General features: G+C 38.2%; 1 protein-coding gene across 1 annotated transcript in view; it reads right to left on the reverse strand.

Moving 5' to 3' along the window:
- Positions 1–15630, reverse strand: part of RBKS (ribokinase) — a 66911-nt gene that overhangs the window by 29888 nt on the left and 21393 nt on the right. Inside the window, exons 3-5 of the mRNA XM_032185355.1 lie at positions 13970–14033; positions 11090–11152; positions 4319–4483 (exon numbers count right to left, since the gene is read on the reverse strand). Of these exons, the coding sequence (XP_032041246.1) occupies positions 4319–4483; positions 11090–11152; positions 13970–14033 (292 nt within the window). The remainder of the gene's footprint in view (positions 1–4318; positions 4484–11089; positions 11153–13969; positions 14034–15630) is intronic.

Here is a 15630-nt window from a genome sequence, read left to right on the forward strand (position 1 = left end):
ATGATTAATATTTCTGTGTCTTAACCACAAGACCATCGTTTTCATATAATGCATACTCTCTTACTTTAGAAATACTCCTTTATAGTAAGTGATCAAATCTTCCAATTTGGATTCCTAAATTTTCAGTCCTAAATGCCTCTTTAGAACTTAAGTTATAGCACCAAGTAGTAGTTATAGTTTCAGACACCCTGAACACTTCCCAATCCCACTTAACTCCCTAAAGAGAAAGATGTTCAGAGGCTTCTGACACCTCTGTACCAAGAAGTTTAGAGAAGTTTAGAACTTTATCATGCCTCTCTACCTGTCTTGTTAAAAAGAGTCTTATTAAAGCCACAAAGGCATTTATTCAGAAGTCAGAAAATGCCAGAATTAGGATTTCCAGTAAAATCTTAATTTGGCTCCCTTATATTATTACAATACGGTATGTATTATAATAAACTCTTTAATTATATGACCACATACCACTGAAAAACAGCATGTGATCACATAATTAAAGACTGCAACATAATACATATGCAGAAAGGAGACACATTAAGGTTTCACAGGCAACCTTAACTCTTGCATTTCCTATTTTCTGAATTGCAACCCTAATAAAGTTTGTTGGTTTTTTTTTGGAACATAAATATTTAAGGTATACTTTCCTGGGTAAACAAACAAACGAAAGAACCAGCACATGCTGAAAAACAAAATCAGTTCTCTGGCATCATACTGACATATACGTGGGTCATGAACAGCACTGGCAATGCTCCAGCTTGGGCTTTAAGTAATGCAGACTCATCATGAACAGGGTGAAATACGTTGCTATTATTTCACTCCCGTATTTAATATCTGCTGAGCAGGAGGGAGATGGAGGAACCCCAAGATTGTCCTTCAGTCTGTGAAGAAGAGTAGGGCTTGTGAACAGGGTAATCTGCTTGGTCCCACTTAGGAACACCAAATTATTTTCTACCCAATTTCCTTTTTGTCATTTGCCAGGATCCATTCTCCTCACCTACTTTCCATTCTTTATGTACCCTTGCATAAGCACTATGCAATAATAATAATATGCAATAAGTAACCTTTTTCACTCAATCTTCATCACACGTCTTTACTCTCACATGCCTTTTTTTTCCCCACTTCCAGTACCCGCAGTGCTAGTCTCCCTACCTCTATCTCCATATTCCTATCTCTATTCAGCGAATCCTATTCATTGATCCTCTGTGGTTCCCCTTTCAGTTTCTCTTGTTTCTTCCCCTGCCATCCCAAAACATCAAGCAAATTCCTCTTGTGCTTCCCTTGTCTGAAATTTACTCTTCCTCCACACCATTCCAGCCCAGCTTTGTCTCTTCTGCATTCAAACCAAGCAAGCTTCTGCTCTGCATGTCCTTGGCCTACAAGCAATCTGTACGAGTATAAAAGAAGTCAGTTGCTTGAAACCAGAGTCAGGAACTACACTGAAAGTCATGCTATCCAAGTGGGCAACTCCCTGTGTGGACAGACTCTCAGGGGAAGCTAGCTGGGAAGCTCTAAATATTTTCTCAAATCTTTGTTATGTGAAAAGTAGCAGATAACCCAGGTAGCACATGACCCAGGCAGACTTCCATACTGTTGTGGAGGCTTATCTTTAAAAGAAATCTCCCTTGGTATCAAGTCTCAAGTAAGTTTTAAAGTAGCCAGTATACACATTTTAAAAGTGTGTAGAGTGGGAGGCATTTTTCCATGGCCTGGTTTCTGCAACCACTATGCTTTGGCAGAAATTTTACAAATAATTTAACCACAGAAAAACAGCTGGTATGAAAAACTGCAACCCAACATTAAAAAGTTGAAGCACATGAAAAATAGATCCTTTACTTGCAAGTGACATGCAGCCTTACTAGCTGAGGCTGCTTCCAGCCCTGGTTATGATACATTTCCATTTTTCCCTTCAATATTAACAGGCTGGAGTTATTAGACGTCTTTTCTAGAGTCTGGCTTTACAGAAACTGAAAACTGCTTTACAGACTTCAATATACAGTAACATTTTGCCCATCTATGAAATGTCCCTCCTCTTGGAAGCAACCACAGCTTCACAGCATGCAGCCCTTTTTTAAAAAAAAAGAATTTTCCAGTCAGATTTCCACTACAGTTTATACCCACTTAATATAATTCACAACCCTTTCTTCCTTCTTTGCTTTTCTTCCCCTCGAGACTGTCACAAGATCTTTAATAATAATCAGTGCCACAGTAAGAGGATGTCAGGAGACGAGATGTCTCCATCTCTAGCTTACAGACCCAGGTGATGTTCACTGAATAGAAGCAAAGGGGTTTTGCTTGTGCATCCACATTCTTTCTCCATCTTCTTGTTTATTTCTTTCAGTGAGGATGAAGAAAAACAAGCAAAAAAGAAAACTTGAAACAGTGGTTTGAGGCATCTGGGTATGCATCTGTTGAACAAAAATAGTCTAGTGCACATCCTAACATCCAGTACTGCATTATACATGAGCGGATTGCGGGCTAAAAGAAGGGAAATTGCACTAACAATTTACAGTTGGCTAAGGATAGATCTTTACAGTGCTACAAACTCAGCTGTTTACTTAAATCTGACTGCACATGACATGTGAACATGTGTAGCCTGTTGCTTTAAAGCAGAAGCAACTAAAACTCTCCTGACATGAGAGCTGCACAATGATAGCAGGCTGACAGCACAGAACTATAGCTGGCCCATACTTACTACAAAGCCTCCTCAATATGCTGTGCTCTCTGCAGTTGCTAAATGCTTGCATGCCTCTTCTGTGTATCAGGTTTGGATTTCTTGTCACAGGCTGGCATTTTGCCGTAAGAGGATGACAAAAAAGTGAAGCAACTGTACCAAAACTATGCACGGAGTTAGAAGTAGACAAAGTAAGTCATGGGTATTGACTCATGACTCAACTATATTCCATTAGTCACTAGATAAAGAATGCTTTTATCCCTTTTCATAAAAATGTAATGAAAAAAACATAACGAGCTTCATTTCCCCCTCCACATACATATTTTAAGCATCTCAGGTGCTAGCTACTCAGTTAACTGAAGTTTTTAATTTTTATTTAGATTTGTATGAATCCAGTTTTGACATTTCAAACAGAAGGCAAAATATTTTTCCCCATGCACACAGTTCTGTTTGTAAAGCTTAGGACTATTACCACTTACAGAGCAGCTCGCTCTCAGCCCTGCATCTAACATAACTGCTTAAATCAGCATAAACTACATGAAAACGATGCATAAAGTCCTGCTACACCTCATGTCTTCACTAGTGCATGAACACTAGCGATCACAACAGGTGCACAACAGTGGACCAGCAGAGGACAGTCGAACCAACAAGCCCAAGGTGCTACGATCTGCTGGAGCAAGCCTGGGCCCAGCTGCAAGGAACCAGTTAGTTCTGACCCCAGCTCCATCCCTGACCTGCTGCACAACTGACCATGCTATGAGCTGTCCCCTCCCAGTCTTATCTTCTGGATAGATGAGAACAATGTATTTTTAAACTCATACGGATGCCTCACTTGCATAATTATTTACTTAGCGTTGTTCAAATACTGTGGTAATTGTGCTCGAGTAACTGAAAGCATTACAGGCACTTAAACAAGTAAAACATCACGTCAGGAGTGAAACCCCATCCTGTTCAAGCAAAATCCAGCTTTCATCCAGACATATGCTGCACTGAAGGAACAAGGGCCTACATTTAAAAGTAAGCACACTAACAATTACTGATAATTTCAGAGACGATGACCTTTTGTCTACTCAATGGCAGCACGCCTTGTCGCACCACAAATTTTGGTTAAAGAGAAAAAGCTTTCTTTTTTTTTTTTTTTTTTTTTTTTAACTTTAAGGATGTTAAGTTCTGCTTAAGGATGTTAACTTCTACACAGAAAAACACAGTCATAACTACTCCTAAGCTACAAGAACAAGGGTATAAGTCTGTTTTTGAGGTCATTTCATTACTTTATTGTATATGCAACTTAACTGACTTGCATTCATTACGCTTGTTCTGTAATAAGACCAATCAGGCCCATAGTTCCTGACCTAATGACATTACGGTGTCTTTAGTCACAGCACGAAAACAAGAGAAAAGGCAGTACCAGACATCTATGGGGAGATTATAGGGGTTGATTTGCCATTCAAGGTAAGCATAGCAGAATTTTAAAACTGAATTCAGTTTTCATTAGCATAGCATGAATTTATTGGTTATTGTTTCATTTCTAAATACAACTAGTATGACAGAAACCAGAACAGACCACAGGATCTTAATTTAGTAAGCATGATAATGAATATTTTTCATGCAACACAAATGAGGGACACTGAATAGCTTATGTTAAATTACCTCCACTGGCATGTGCCATTTTCAGTGCTTCAAGAGAAACAGCAGGGGATATTTCTAGCTGGCAGACAACCACTTTGGCTTTACAGATGACATCGGAAGCTCTCCTCAGGTCTTCAGAATTTAAAAGCAGATTGGCTCCTGGGACTATGACAATAACATTCTGCCCTAAAAAAAAAAAAAATTAAAAAAAATGTGTTTTTACATTAAGTTTTTGTGATATATTATGAAAAACAGTTCACCGCTTTTCTACAATATGTTGAGATGATGATTTCAATTTGCTTTCCACAGAAATAAAAAATAAAAATCAATACTTCTGGACTTCTGGCATTTTCAAATATCCAATGATTTCAGAAGATAATCAAAAAGATCCAAGGATTAACAATACCAACACTACACAACAAATGCAGTATATATATTTCCTCAGGAAAAGTCATGTATGGACTTTCCCCACTCTTAGTTTGAACCCATGAACCCTATGAAAGCACTATGCTAGTCACAGTGGAGATACGGGACACACATTAAGGCTGATAATTTGTATTTTTCAAACGTATTCCAGTAGCATTTGAAGAGAAAGGCATTAATGTGATCACTCAAAATTTTATCTTCCCTTCAGCTGGAAACTGAGAATATTTTCACATGAAAATTATGCGTGTCCTTCAATTTCAGAGGGGAAAGGCTTGCTTCACTTACCTGCAACACTCCCAGTTAGGGCCCCTAACCATCACAAAAACAAAACAAACAAACAGAAAAGAAAGAAAGAAAAGAAAGAAAAGAAAGAAAGAAAAGAAAGAAAGAAAAAAAGAAAGAAAGAAAGAAAGAAAGAAAGAAAGAAAGAAAGAAAGAAAGAAAGAAAGAAAGAAAGAAAGAAAGAAAGATTGATTATACAGCTAATGACTATGAGTAAAGAAAACTTTACCAGAAGTGATAAAAAAGGTTGGTGACAGACTTGTCTGAACTCAAAACTGGACAGCTGAACATTGTGAGCAAAGCTGTATGTGGCCAAGCGTGGCAGTATCTCAAAGCACTTCTAAGATCCTGTACAGCCTCATAGTTTGCTTTACAGTTAGGTGAGGAGGTTCATTTACGTAGGTTCCAAATAGTTTTTTTGTTTTTCTTCAGACATGCAAGTTGTCTTCTTTTATTGCAGTTTCTTTGTTTCTTTTTTTAATCTCTGTTACAACACCTAGAGACCTTCAGGCATGGGTGCCTTCAAATTAAAATTTATTATTAATCACTCAGGTATTAAATTCAATAAGTCAGTTGTTCCTTGATTTACAGGCTCAGCCCGCCCCCGCTGAAGATTCCTTTAAGGACTGCCAATCATTAAAGGCTACCAATTCTGTAATGAACTGAATTACTCTGTAAATAAATATTTATGTTTTTAAATACATTATTTTTCTTGAATAGGACTTCAAAGTCCTTTGAATACGAAACGTGCAAAGCTTGTCTCCCTAAAAGTGTTCTGAAAAGAAAGCAGGACAATGGAAAGAATAATATAATGATCTCAGAGGGAGGGGCCCGAGCTTTCCAAAGCAATTCTGCTGTCAATGGTTTGGTACAGAACAGCTGCATTCGAAAAGCAAAACCTCAGCATTTAAAGCCAACGCCCTGCTTTTCAAAAGACAATGATGGGCATCTTGAATTTAAAAAAAAAAAAAAAAAAAAAAAAAGGAAGAAAAAAAAATCTTCTGCAACAAGTAAATGCTATCAAAGATATCTGAATCCTGCTGGGGAAACGTTCAAAGGCAAATTGCACCTATTTTGCCAAGCATATATGCTGAAAGCTTCTAGGGTACAGCAGTACAAACAGTAAAACACAGGAAACCAGTGGAACAAAAATATATTTAATTTCTGCCTGGACTCTGTGCTACTTAGAATCTCAGACTTTATCTACATGTCTCTCTGCATTATCTTGCTGAACTATTTAGCTGTACTGACATGTATATTATTAGTAGACTTTAGAGCTAATGGCCTCGGGCGATAAGGAAGGCTGTTTGCTTAAACCTATATGTGCAAATTCAAGGTAGTCCATGCTGCTCTGGATCACAGTCAGGAGCTTTTCTTTGCAACAACAAAAGGTCAGAGACTTACAGTCTGCTTCCAAGCACACCCTACCTGCCAGAGAAGTGCCGTACCTACTGCGGTGTAACAGCCCGGACTGGCTCAACTCAAGCTGTAGGGGAAAAGCCACGTTTTGTTCTTAGCTCAATGCACCACGCTGGCTGCGAATGGCAACCGTCCCCAGAAATTTAGACGAGCGCGCACGAAAGCAGAATCTGGACCCATGCGCTAGCGACTCAACCCAGGAGCCTGTATCAGCAGCACCCATTTTGTCGAAAGCAATTATTTCTTGCCAGGGAAATCAGATGGGAAATCAGCACCAGGGACAACAGAGTTAAAGACAGATGGCAAATAGGGGAGGGATTCATCTTGTCCAACATTTACTAATTTCTGAAGATTTCCAAAAAATTCTACATTCCAGAAAATTCCAAGAAAACTAATTTCTAAGGAGTAGAGTTTTCTGGCTGCCTTCAACAAGACGGAAGGACGAGTATTTTCATAGGTATCTTAGATATCTGTTTGAGGAGGACACAAACTGTTGTCTGGAAACACCTGTGTGTGTCTCTGTTAACTGTAGACGAAGGCTTCAGCCATACACCTAACTCTGAACTGAGGTAAATGTTGCCCACACTGAAAATGAGGAAAATATATTCACTGTGTTACAGTTAATTCTAAAATGCCTTGACTTAGACTAAAGGTTCTCTGTTTTGATGGGAGCATCTATAGAATTCTAAGTTTTGCAGATGTCAGCTAAAATATTAAGGGCCATGCTCACAGCTGCTGTAAGCCAGAATAGCTACAAAAAGCCGATAAACTTATGCAAGCTTACACCAGATGGGGATTGGGTCCAACCAATGCTTTCAACAGCATGAATGCTGTCTATGTAAATACCATTCTCGGCTGGGCTTCTAAACCTGCTGCTGTCACTTCTTAGAGGGATGGATAACTCAAGCTACATTTTTCTTACAAGGATCATTTTACATATGCCACCAGATGAGAACTGGCAGTCGTAAAATCAAAAGCAAACCAGTAAACCCCACAGTGCGATAATCCTCACTTTATTTTTCAAAGCAGGATGAAGAGCCTGTAAGCCACCAGTAGTGCTTAGAGTTCACCATAGTCTCAAACAATACGAGTACAACAATAGCTATAGAGCTTCTGCATAATAATTCATAGGGGAAAAAAAAGATGATATTGGTGACCAGAAAAGAATGCTACAAGGAAACCATTTGCTGCCAAATCACACAGTTCATGAATACGAGGGCAAGTTTTGGGTGTGTCATAGTAAAATAATTTCTATGCAATTACTTGGTAGATGCATTGAATAGTCTTGTACACAACACATTCACGTTCGTGATGAATGCCCACACATAGAAATTCTATAAAAATTCAGGTGATATTTCTTCATAACCTTGAAGGTTCAAAACAAAGATCACCTCTTTGGAAAGTATAATTCAATCAAGCTGGAATATATATTCTAAGTTTGCCGTGTTTATTTAGCCTTATCTAAACACATATTTTGAATGTTTTTATACTACTGGAGCTTTGGTATTGAAAGTACACTTACAGAAAAATGCCTATTTACTGTTCATGAATGATTAATAACTTTATCGTCAAGTCAGCATAATGCCTATCTCGAGTGCGGGTTATCTCGCAGTGTTCTGTGTAGGTGAGCTTTAGTTCTAACTTGCAGTAATCAAGAGCACTTTAATCATGACCTGCCAATCTCTGTTGTCCCTCCGCTGAATTTTTGCAATGAATATGCAAGTTGTCAGACTGGTTCAAACTACTGGCCCAGTCAGGCCAGCTTAATGGCACCGTCAGCAGTCAGTACCAGATACGGACAAAGCTGCAATAAACTTTAGAGGGAATTATGTTAAAAAAAAATATCCATAAAGAGGTTTTGTTCCTCTCCGTGTGTGTACACAGAAGCACAACGTACATCATCATTTTATAGAGATCTAACCATACTGTAACACCAGTAGCAGAAGGTGTGGTAAGTGGCCGAGGCAGTGGAAAGAAGGCAGGCTGAAAGAGGAAGCCCAAGCTGGGGTTCAAAGTGGTGTACCAGGTTCCAGAAAAGAAATTCTGCACAAATTTTTGAGACCTGTCCAGGCGGAACCTTTGCAGCATCTCTGGGTTGCATGTTTACCAGCACAGCACTATGGACTTGTTAACTATCTCCCTACCATTCTGCACTAAAGCAGGGATTTAACTTTTTTTTTTTTTTTTTTTTTACTGAAACTACACTTTGTCTCAGAATATAATGCAATTTTGAGAATATCAAATGCACCTGATAATTTCAAATTTTTATTACTTCGCCAATTAAAATAATAGTAGAGTTACACCTGTGTAATTCAGTAACCAGTAAAACTCTTCCCAGAAATTCAGCAGCAGTGCCAGCTAGATAGCCACAGATAATAAAAGGGGAACTTCAGGGCCTCTTCTGACTTTGCTCTCCATAGCTTTCTTGTCCTCTGCCTTCCCTCATTCATTGCAGTATGCTCCTTCTACTTGAGGATCCTCTGCCTGTGATATTACCGAGTTGACTGGAGCTGGTATTTTTCCCAAGTATCAATAAGATGAAGTGCAGGTTAGGTGCATGAAAACAGAGCAATTAAAACTTCACAATGTAAAGAGATAACAATTTTATTTGTTGTTATTTGTGCCTCATTATCTTAACACAAACCAACACGCACACACCCCTTTCAAATGCTTCTCTTTTAGGTATAATTTGAACTAGCAGAAACTGCTTTACACCAGTATCTGCATTGAATGCTGTGGTGTTTCAGCTATGCCAGCACAACTACTGTGGTAAAACATGCATGTGTGGACAAGCCCTTTGAAAAGTGCTGTAAAACCTGTTTAGGTCAAATCAGCCAGGTTTCTACAAGAAAAAAAAAAAAAAAAAAAAAGGTGTCTCTTGCAACAGCAAAGCACATAAGTACTGCTATTTTATTACAATTTAGTCAATTCAGGCGCCAGATGGTTTTAGATAGAAGTAACAACCAGAACCATTACCAATTCTGTGCATCTGTTTGCTTTACAGCATAGTTCTGACCAGGTTTGCTCTTCTACTAGATTTTAAATTAAATCTGAGGCCAGTGGTAACTTAATTTAGGATTTTTTCCGTTTCTGAAAGAAACAGACTGCATGACATTATGCATTATTTTGTTCACTATGTGAATCACAGGACTATCGGAGGCCACTCACGCTGACACTAACAGGTAAGGTTAACCGAATGGTATTGAAAATTCAGTTTCCCTTTCCTAATGGTTACAAAGGTTTTATATCAACCAGATGGTTTTGTTCCTTATCCTTCAGAAATCCATTTTAACAGGTCATCCTCTGCTTGTTCAGATTTGAACCACGGTTACCTTATTTGGCCATGCATATGAATTAGGAAGTAATAAGACTGTTTCTTATTCAACTATTCTGGACAGCAAATCTAGTGCCAAACATGTCTACATGTACATGTACAAAGCGGTGAGGCCTGGCAATGTGTTCTCCTGGATTCTCACTGTCTTTCCTGTTTATGATGGTCACAGTAGTGACCACATGCAGCACAAGAAAGAACATCTTAAGAGCTGATATGGTAATTTACCTGCTGACCCAAAGGAAGAGAAGGCAGGTATCAAGTTTATTTGGTGTATTACAGCTACTTTATTTTTGAAGTAAAGCTGTCATGCATTTGATTAATCTAATTTAGAGAAAATTAAACTCACATCTCCAACTAATTTGCTTAATTTTCCTGAATGTTCCTGTGTAGACTTGCTTTTAGTCACAGTTCCTTCCCAGGTTTGCTCCTGGAGTGAACAATCATGTTTCCTTTCCCATCTTTAGCTGTAGCCCAATGTACCATCAACTTACATAGGAATTTGTGAAATTGATGTGTCAGCTAAGTTGCGGTAACTATTCAAATGAAGGTTGTTAGCTGCACCAAAAGTGAACTAATTCAATCACACTTCATCTGTTATGTATGCATAAACATTATTGGTCCTAAGCACTAAAATTTTGATCTGGACACAAGTGCTTCTCCTAAGAGTTTGCTTGAAGAAAAGATAAACAAAAAGTTTTCAGAAGATAATTTAGCTATCTTGAAGATGAACATGAAACAAACTAACTCTTGTTTTCTTCTTACTCTGCAACATAGGAGTAGAGGCACAGGCTAAGGAAAAATAACACAGAAAAAAAAAAACAAATATGCCATCTCATCGTGTATTCATCATTGCAGATGCAACCTAGGATCAAGCACTGTTGTAATATTATATAAACAATGTAAATATTTCTACTTATACTAAGGACAATTACATTTCCTGATTCAAGGCGTAATGACTCATGCAGGAGGCAAACCCATTCCTCACAGTAAAAGTGCAAAGTAAGTTGTGGTGGAAAAGGAGGGCTTTAACCTTCTGATATGCTGTGGGCTGGCCAGTGTGAAACTGGACAGATCAGCTGGCTGGCTGAATCCTGGCTGTTACATTGCTAGTCTAAGGGTCTGATTCTGCTGCCTTTAGGCACCTCACTCTACAAAGTTGCCTGTAATAATACTAAATGCAACAAAATGCGAATAAGATCATGAAAAAGACAAAAGATGTAGAAAAATATTTCTATAGTTAACTGTGACGTGGGAAAGGTTGTTGTTGTTTTGTTGTTTTTATGGCTGTAGAGGCAAAACCAAGTAGACAATTCAGAGTAGAAAGAATGTACCTTCGCTGTTGACAATTATTGAAGCAGTTCCAGTAGCAGCTTCTGTAGTCTGACCTACAAATGCTTAGAAAGGGAAAAGTTAGAGCATGCATTAGTTCAATACATTACTTTCAACCAATAGCATGTGATTCAATTTAATTGAATTAAATCTGAAATGAACCCATAACCTCCAGCAATTTAAAAATGCTAATTACTCTTTCATGTGCAACAATGCCAGAGAAGCTAACAACAACAAAAAGTGTTAATTTACACCCACAAAACAGAAATGCGAGTCCAACATTCTTTAATTTGGCTACATCTCTGCGTTAGAGAAAGCATGTTATTTATACAGCTTTCTCAGGCACTCTCTACTCCTACATGGAAGTATTTCTTTTATCCAATAAAACAATAGAGTCAAGGCTGGAGAAACCTAAAATATTAACATAACACAGCATTTAATTCTCTGGAGATTTGCATTTCAGGAGAAGTATTAACATGTATCATGAAGGCAGTTGTGAGGCTATATGTTTCCTCGTGGGATTATTATTCAGACAACTAGAAGTGAGGCTGGCAGCACTGTCTATTACAAAGATTGTTCAATATTTACTAGTATAAGAACCTGTTTTCAGCTGTCAGATAATTTGTCAAATATTAACCAGTGATCCAAAGCTTTCTACAACAGTGGGTTTATTCAGATATAAAGTGGTAAAAAACTGTCAGAAAAGTTCAGTTTTCTTCTCCCAAGTACTCTGAGAAAAAATCTACTATTTTATTTGAGGTAAATACTAGTGACCTTTTGTTTAGAGTATTTTAGAGTGTGGACTTGAGGCTGGGCAAGGGTTGGCTTCTTTCTATTTGTGGAATATTTAAAAAACAGTTCAAATTCGAACAAGGATGAAAAAAAAAAACAACATCATGCTTATGCAGATTTGCTCAAGTATTGCAGTTACCTGCCCTGAAGGTTCCCTTCTCTAGCTCAGAGTTACAAGGATCAGAGCAGAACTTTCCTTGCAATTATAGCTTCTTTTCACTGTGACCTAGGTTTGCACACTGGAGTTGAAAGCAGAGAATTTGTGTCTTTTGTGCTGTCAATACTCTTCATGCAGCAAATATGCAGCGTGAGCAGTAAGCTACCCAATTCAAATGTAGGGGAGGAGCTAGAGTTGGAGAGGGAGGGAGTAACATCAGGAAAGGTCTAAATGGTCTGCGTAGCACTGGTGGTAGCTGATAGGTTGTGCAGACAGAAGACTGGGAAAGGGGAAAATTATGGAACAGACTGGAATTGGAAAGAAAAGGGATCAGGTGGTATGTTAAGAAACAGAAGAGCAACATAAATGAAGAAGCCATACAACAAGGATCCAGGACATGAAGTGGACAAAAGTGGCATTATGGCAAGGATTTTCAGCCAGTACCCAGTATCGTGATGGAAAATAACAGGGAGAGGTTAGACAAGGATTAAATGGGGATGAAAAGCCAGGGACAGACATATGACAGTCCTATGTGAAAATGTCTGTGTGCACTGAATCACCCTTGCCTCCAAGTCTTGGAATGCAAGCTGAGACCCCAGACCAGCCTCACCAGCAGAACATCCTTTCATCCTCCAGGGCTGATCACCAATGCAGATGCCAATCTAACAATTCTGAGATATTTCTAACTCAACCAGCAGGAATCTTTACTTCAGACCAACAACCCCCAGTTGATCTATGTAGGTATGAATTTTCATTCATACCTACATAGACATTTCTGAAGATTTTTCCTTCACTTCCCTTTTCCTGCCGCAAAGACTATTTACAAATTTACGTTAAGATTGCAAGATCAATCATTTAAACCACGAAATATGAGATTTAAGGTTGTCTGCGGAATGTACATTTTCATTAAGTGCTATGCATCATAATAACTTTACTTACATGATCAAAGACTTTATTCACGAGGTAGGCCCGTTTTAGAGAGATTTAGAGCAGACACTAACAGACACTAGTTTTTATGGTATCCTTGCCTGGTTGCTTGTCTAAGTTGGAAGACAGGTAATGAATAAACCTCTCTATATATTTGTGAAATCTTTAGATGCTATACTGACAAGCATAATAAAAAGCCCACAAAATACTAGTGATTCTCTCTTTAAAGCAGGATTTGAATAATGCAGCAAATGGAAGTTGTGGCTGCACTTTAAACAGAAAACTTGAACAGAACATTGAATTGCCACTTAGTGATTTTATCTGTCCACTCTGTCCACACTGACAGAAACAAGGGGCTTGCAGGCAAAAGATCATGTAGCTAAGCAGCACACAATAATCCATTTTCACAAGAGAAAGAATTAGGGTTACAAAGGTGCAAATATGATAGAATATTGTGAATGCTTAACTCTTCTTTTTCCTGAAAGCCTTTTAACATTGACTTTTGTGTATACGTGTATAAACAAACATCATCTGCATTCTGTAGAATGTTTGGACATCATTTTAAAAAACAGAGCAGGGATGAAATGTATGGAGTTGACAAATGCGTTTCCACTTTACCCTTCCTCTCCCAACATGAAATAAAGGATAATCAGACTGGATTATCAGACCGGATTTTGTCAGTTTCTCACCAGGCATTATCATCATCAGTGCCAACCTAAACACTCACATAACAGCAAGTTATCTTCAAGTGACTTGCACTGATGTAATCATCTGAGATTTAGAGGTAATAACATTAGATGTTACTTTTAGTGGTACAGCAATCTTTAGAAGTCCCCGCATTCTAACCCATATTCATTCATTCCTCCCATTTATGTCAAAACAATTATTTGTAGTTTTGATTTTGACTACAGACACATCCAATAAAGCAATAAAGTAAGAAATCCTCCACTACCAATGTTTAAAGCTTAGAAATAATTCAAAAGGCTTATTTAAAGTAAATTTTTACCTGTAGAAACACCATTCTTCTTCAAATTTTCAATGTAATCATTGCCAAAGGAATCATTCCCAACCTATACAAAAGATAAATGGACAGGTTTTATCTACAGAAAGGTGAGATCGTCTTTAGGCAGCTTAATGCTCTAATGCAATTTGAATACAACACTTTCTATTTTGAAGCACTTTGCTTTATTTTTTGGAACACAGTTCTGCAGATCTCCCCACCTCTGTTACGCACTGCCTCCACCCATGTCCCTATATTCAAGTTTCATTCGCATGCAACCACTATGTTCCCTTGAAGCTGAAGCTTTCTGGGGACTGTAAAATCTGGAAGTATGCGGAATCTTGTACTCCTGGGCCACTAGTCAATTTTAAACTGAAAGGAACCTAAGTGTTCCTCTTAACTGCAGTTCATGTTTTGGATTTTCTACCTCAAAGTTTTCTTGGTGGAAAAACATCAGTGGCTGTGCTCTAGAAAGTGACTATAAACTCAGCATTGCTGATTTCTACAATTTCTCAGTACTAAATGTACTGTTTATGAATTCAACATGTTTTTGTTTGTTTTATCCAGCAACACCAGACCCAGTTGAGTTACAGAGTCAAGTTATGCTCTATTGTTTTTCTAACAGCAAGTTAAAAAGCTTGTAATTTCAGTTCCACTAATCCTTTTAGCTGAACAGAATTCTGCTTGCTGTTTATTCAGGGTAATAAACATTTGGGTTTGTTTCATTACACAAGCTGAAAAAAGAAGGTGAGGTATATGGAGAGAGAGGAAAAAAAAAAAAAAAAGGTCTAACAACACCCAAATAGCATTTAGTATATAAAGCCAACACAGTTTTTAGTTCACCAGCCTTAGCCTATGTCTTCAGCATTCACAGTTTGTGCTCCCATTTCCAAGAGCAAGTAGTCCATCTGATCAGTATCAACGACTGACCAATGCTATAGGAAGCATATTTGCAAGAGAAAAAAAGTCATCTTTCAGATAAGGAGCCAGATCAAGATCCTGGTCATGGTCTAGACAGCAAAGGAATTGCATGATAAATAATGACTTGTCTTCTCATAAAACAACACTAATAGCTAACGTTGTATTTGAGTTGCTAGGAAGTACAAAGCAGCTGCCTCTAAAGCCTGCTTAGAAATCTGTCTGTTTATGAGTTCAGTCTTATGGAAAGCTCTGAGAAGACCTGAGTACTAACTAGTGACCACACAAATCAAACCCTACAAAATTCCACAAACCCTACAAAATTGTAAAACAGAAAGTGTCACAGATAGCTGATCCTTCCACCCCACTTACTCTATTGCATATCCATGTTTTGAAACATATTTCCATTTCCTACAACCTCTATATGGGATTTTTATAAAGCATTATTAGGGATGGTCCCGGTCTTTTACCAAAGGAGGACAGCAATGTAGGTTAAAACAGTCTATCCAGATGGAACATTCCTCTAATAAATGGAGGGGGAAAAAAACAACATAAACATTTTCTTTGGTCACTGTGCTATTCATTGTTTGCACATTAGAATATGTCTGTATTTCTGACTACTCCCAGTTTGCCAGACAGGGCGGGTTGTCAGAAGCTGCATCTTCGGACTGCTTTTGTCTGGCTGACTGCAGCCATCTGCAATTTAAACCTGAATTGTGCTCACCTTTGCAGCCTGACAGATGTGCTGT

This window comes from Aythya fuligula, chromosome 3, assembly GCF_009819795.1.
Source record: "Aythya fuligula isolate bAytFul2 chromosome 3, bAytFul2.pri, whole genome shotgun sequence".
Lineage (NCBI taxonomy): Eukaryota > Metazoa > Chordata > Aves > Anseriformes > Anatidae > Aythya > Aythya fuligula.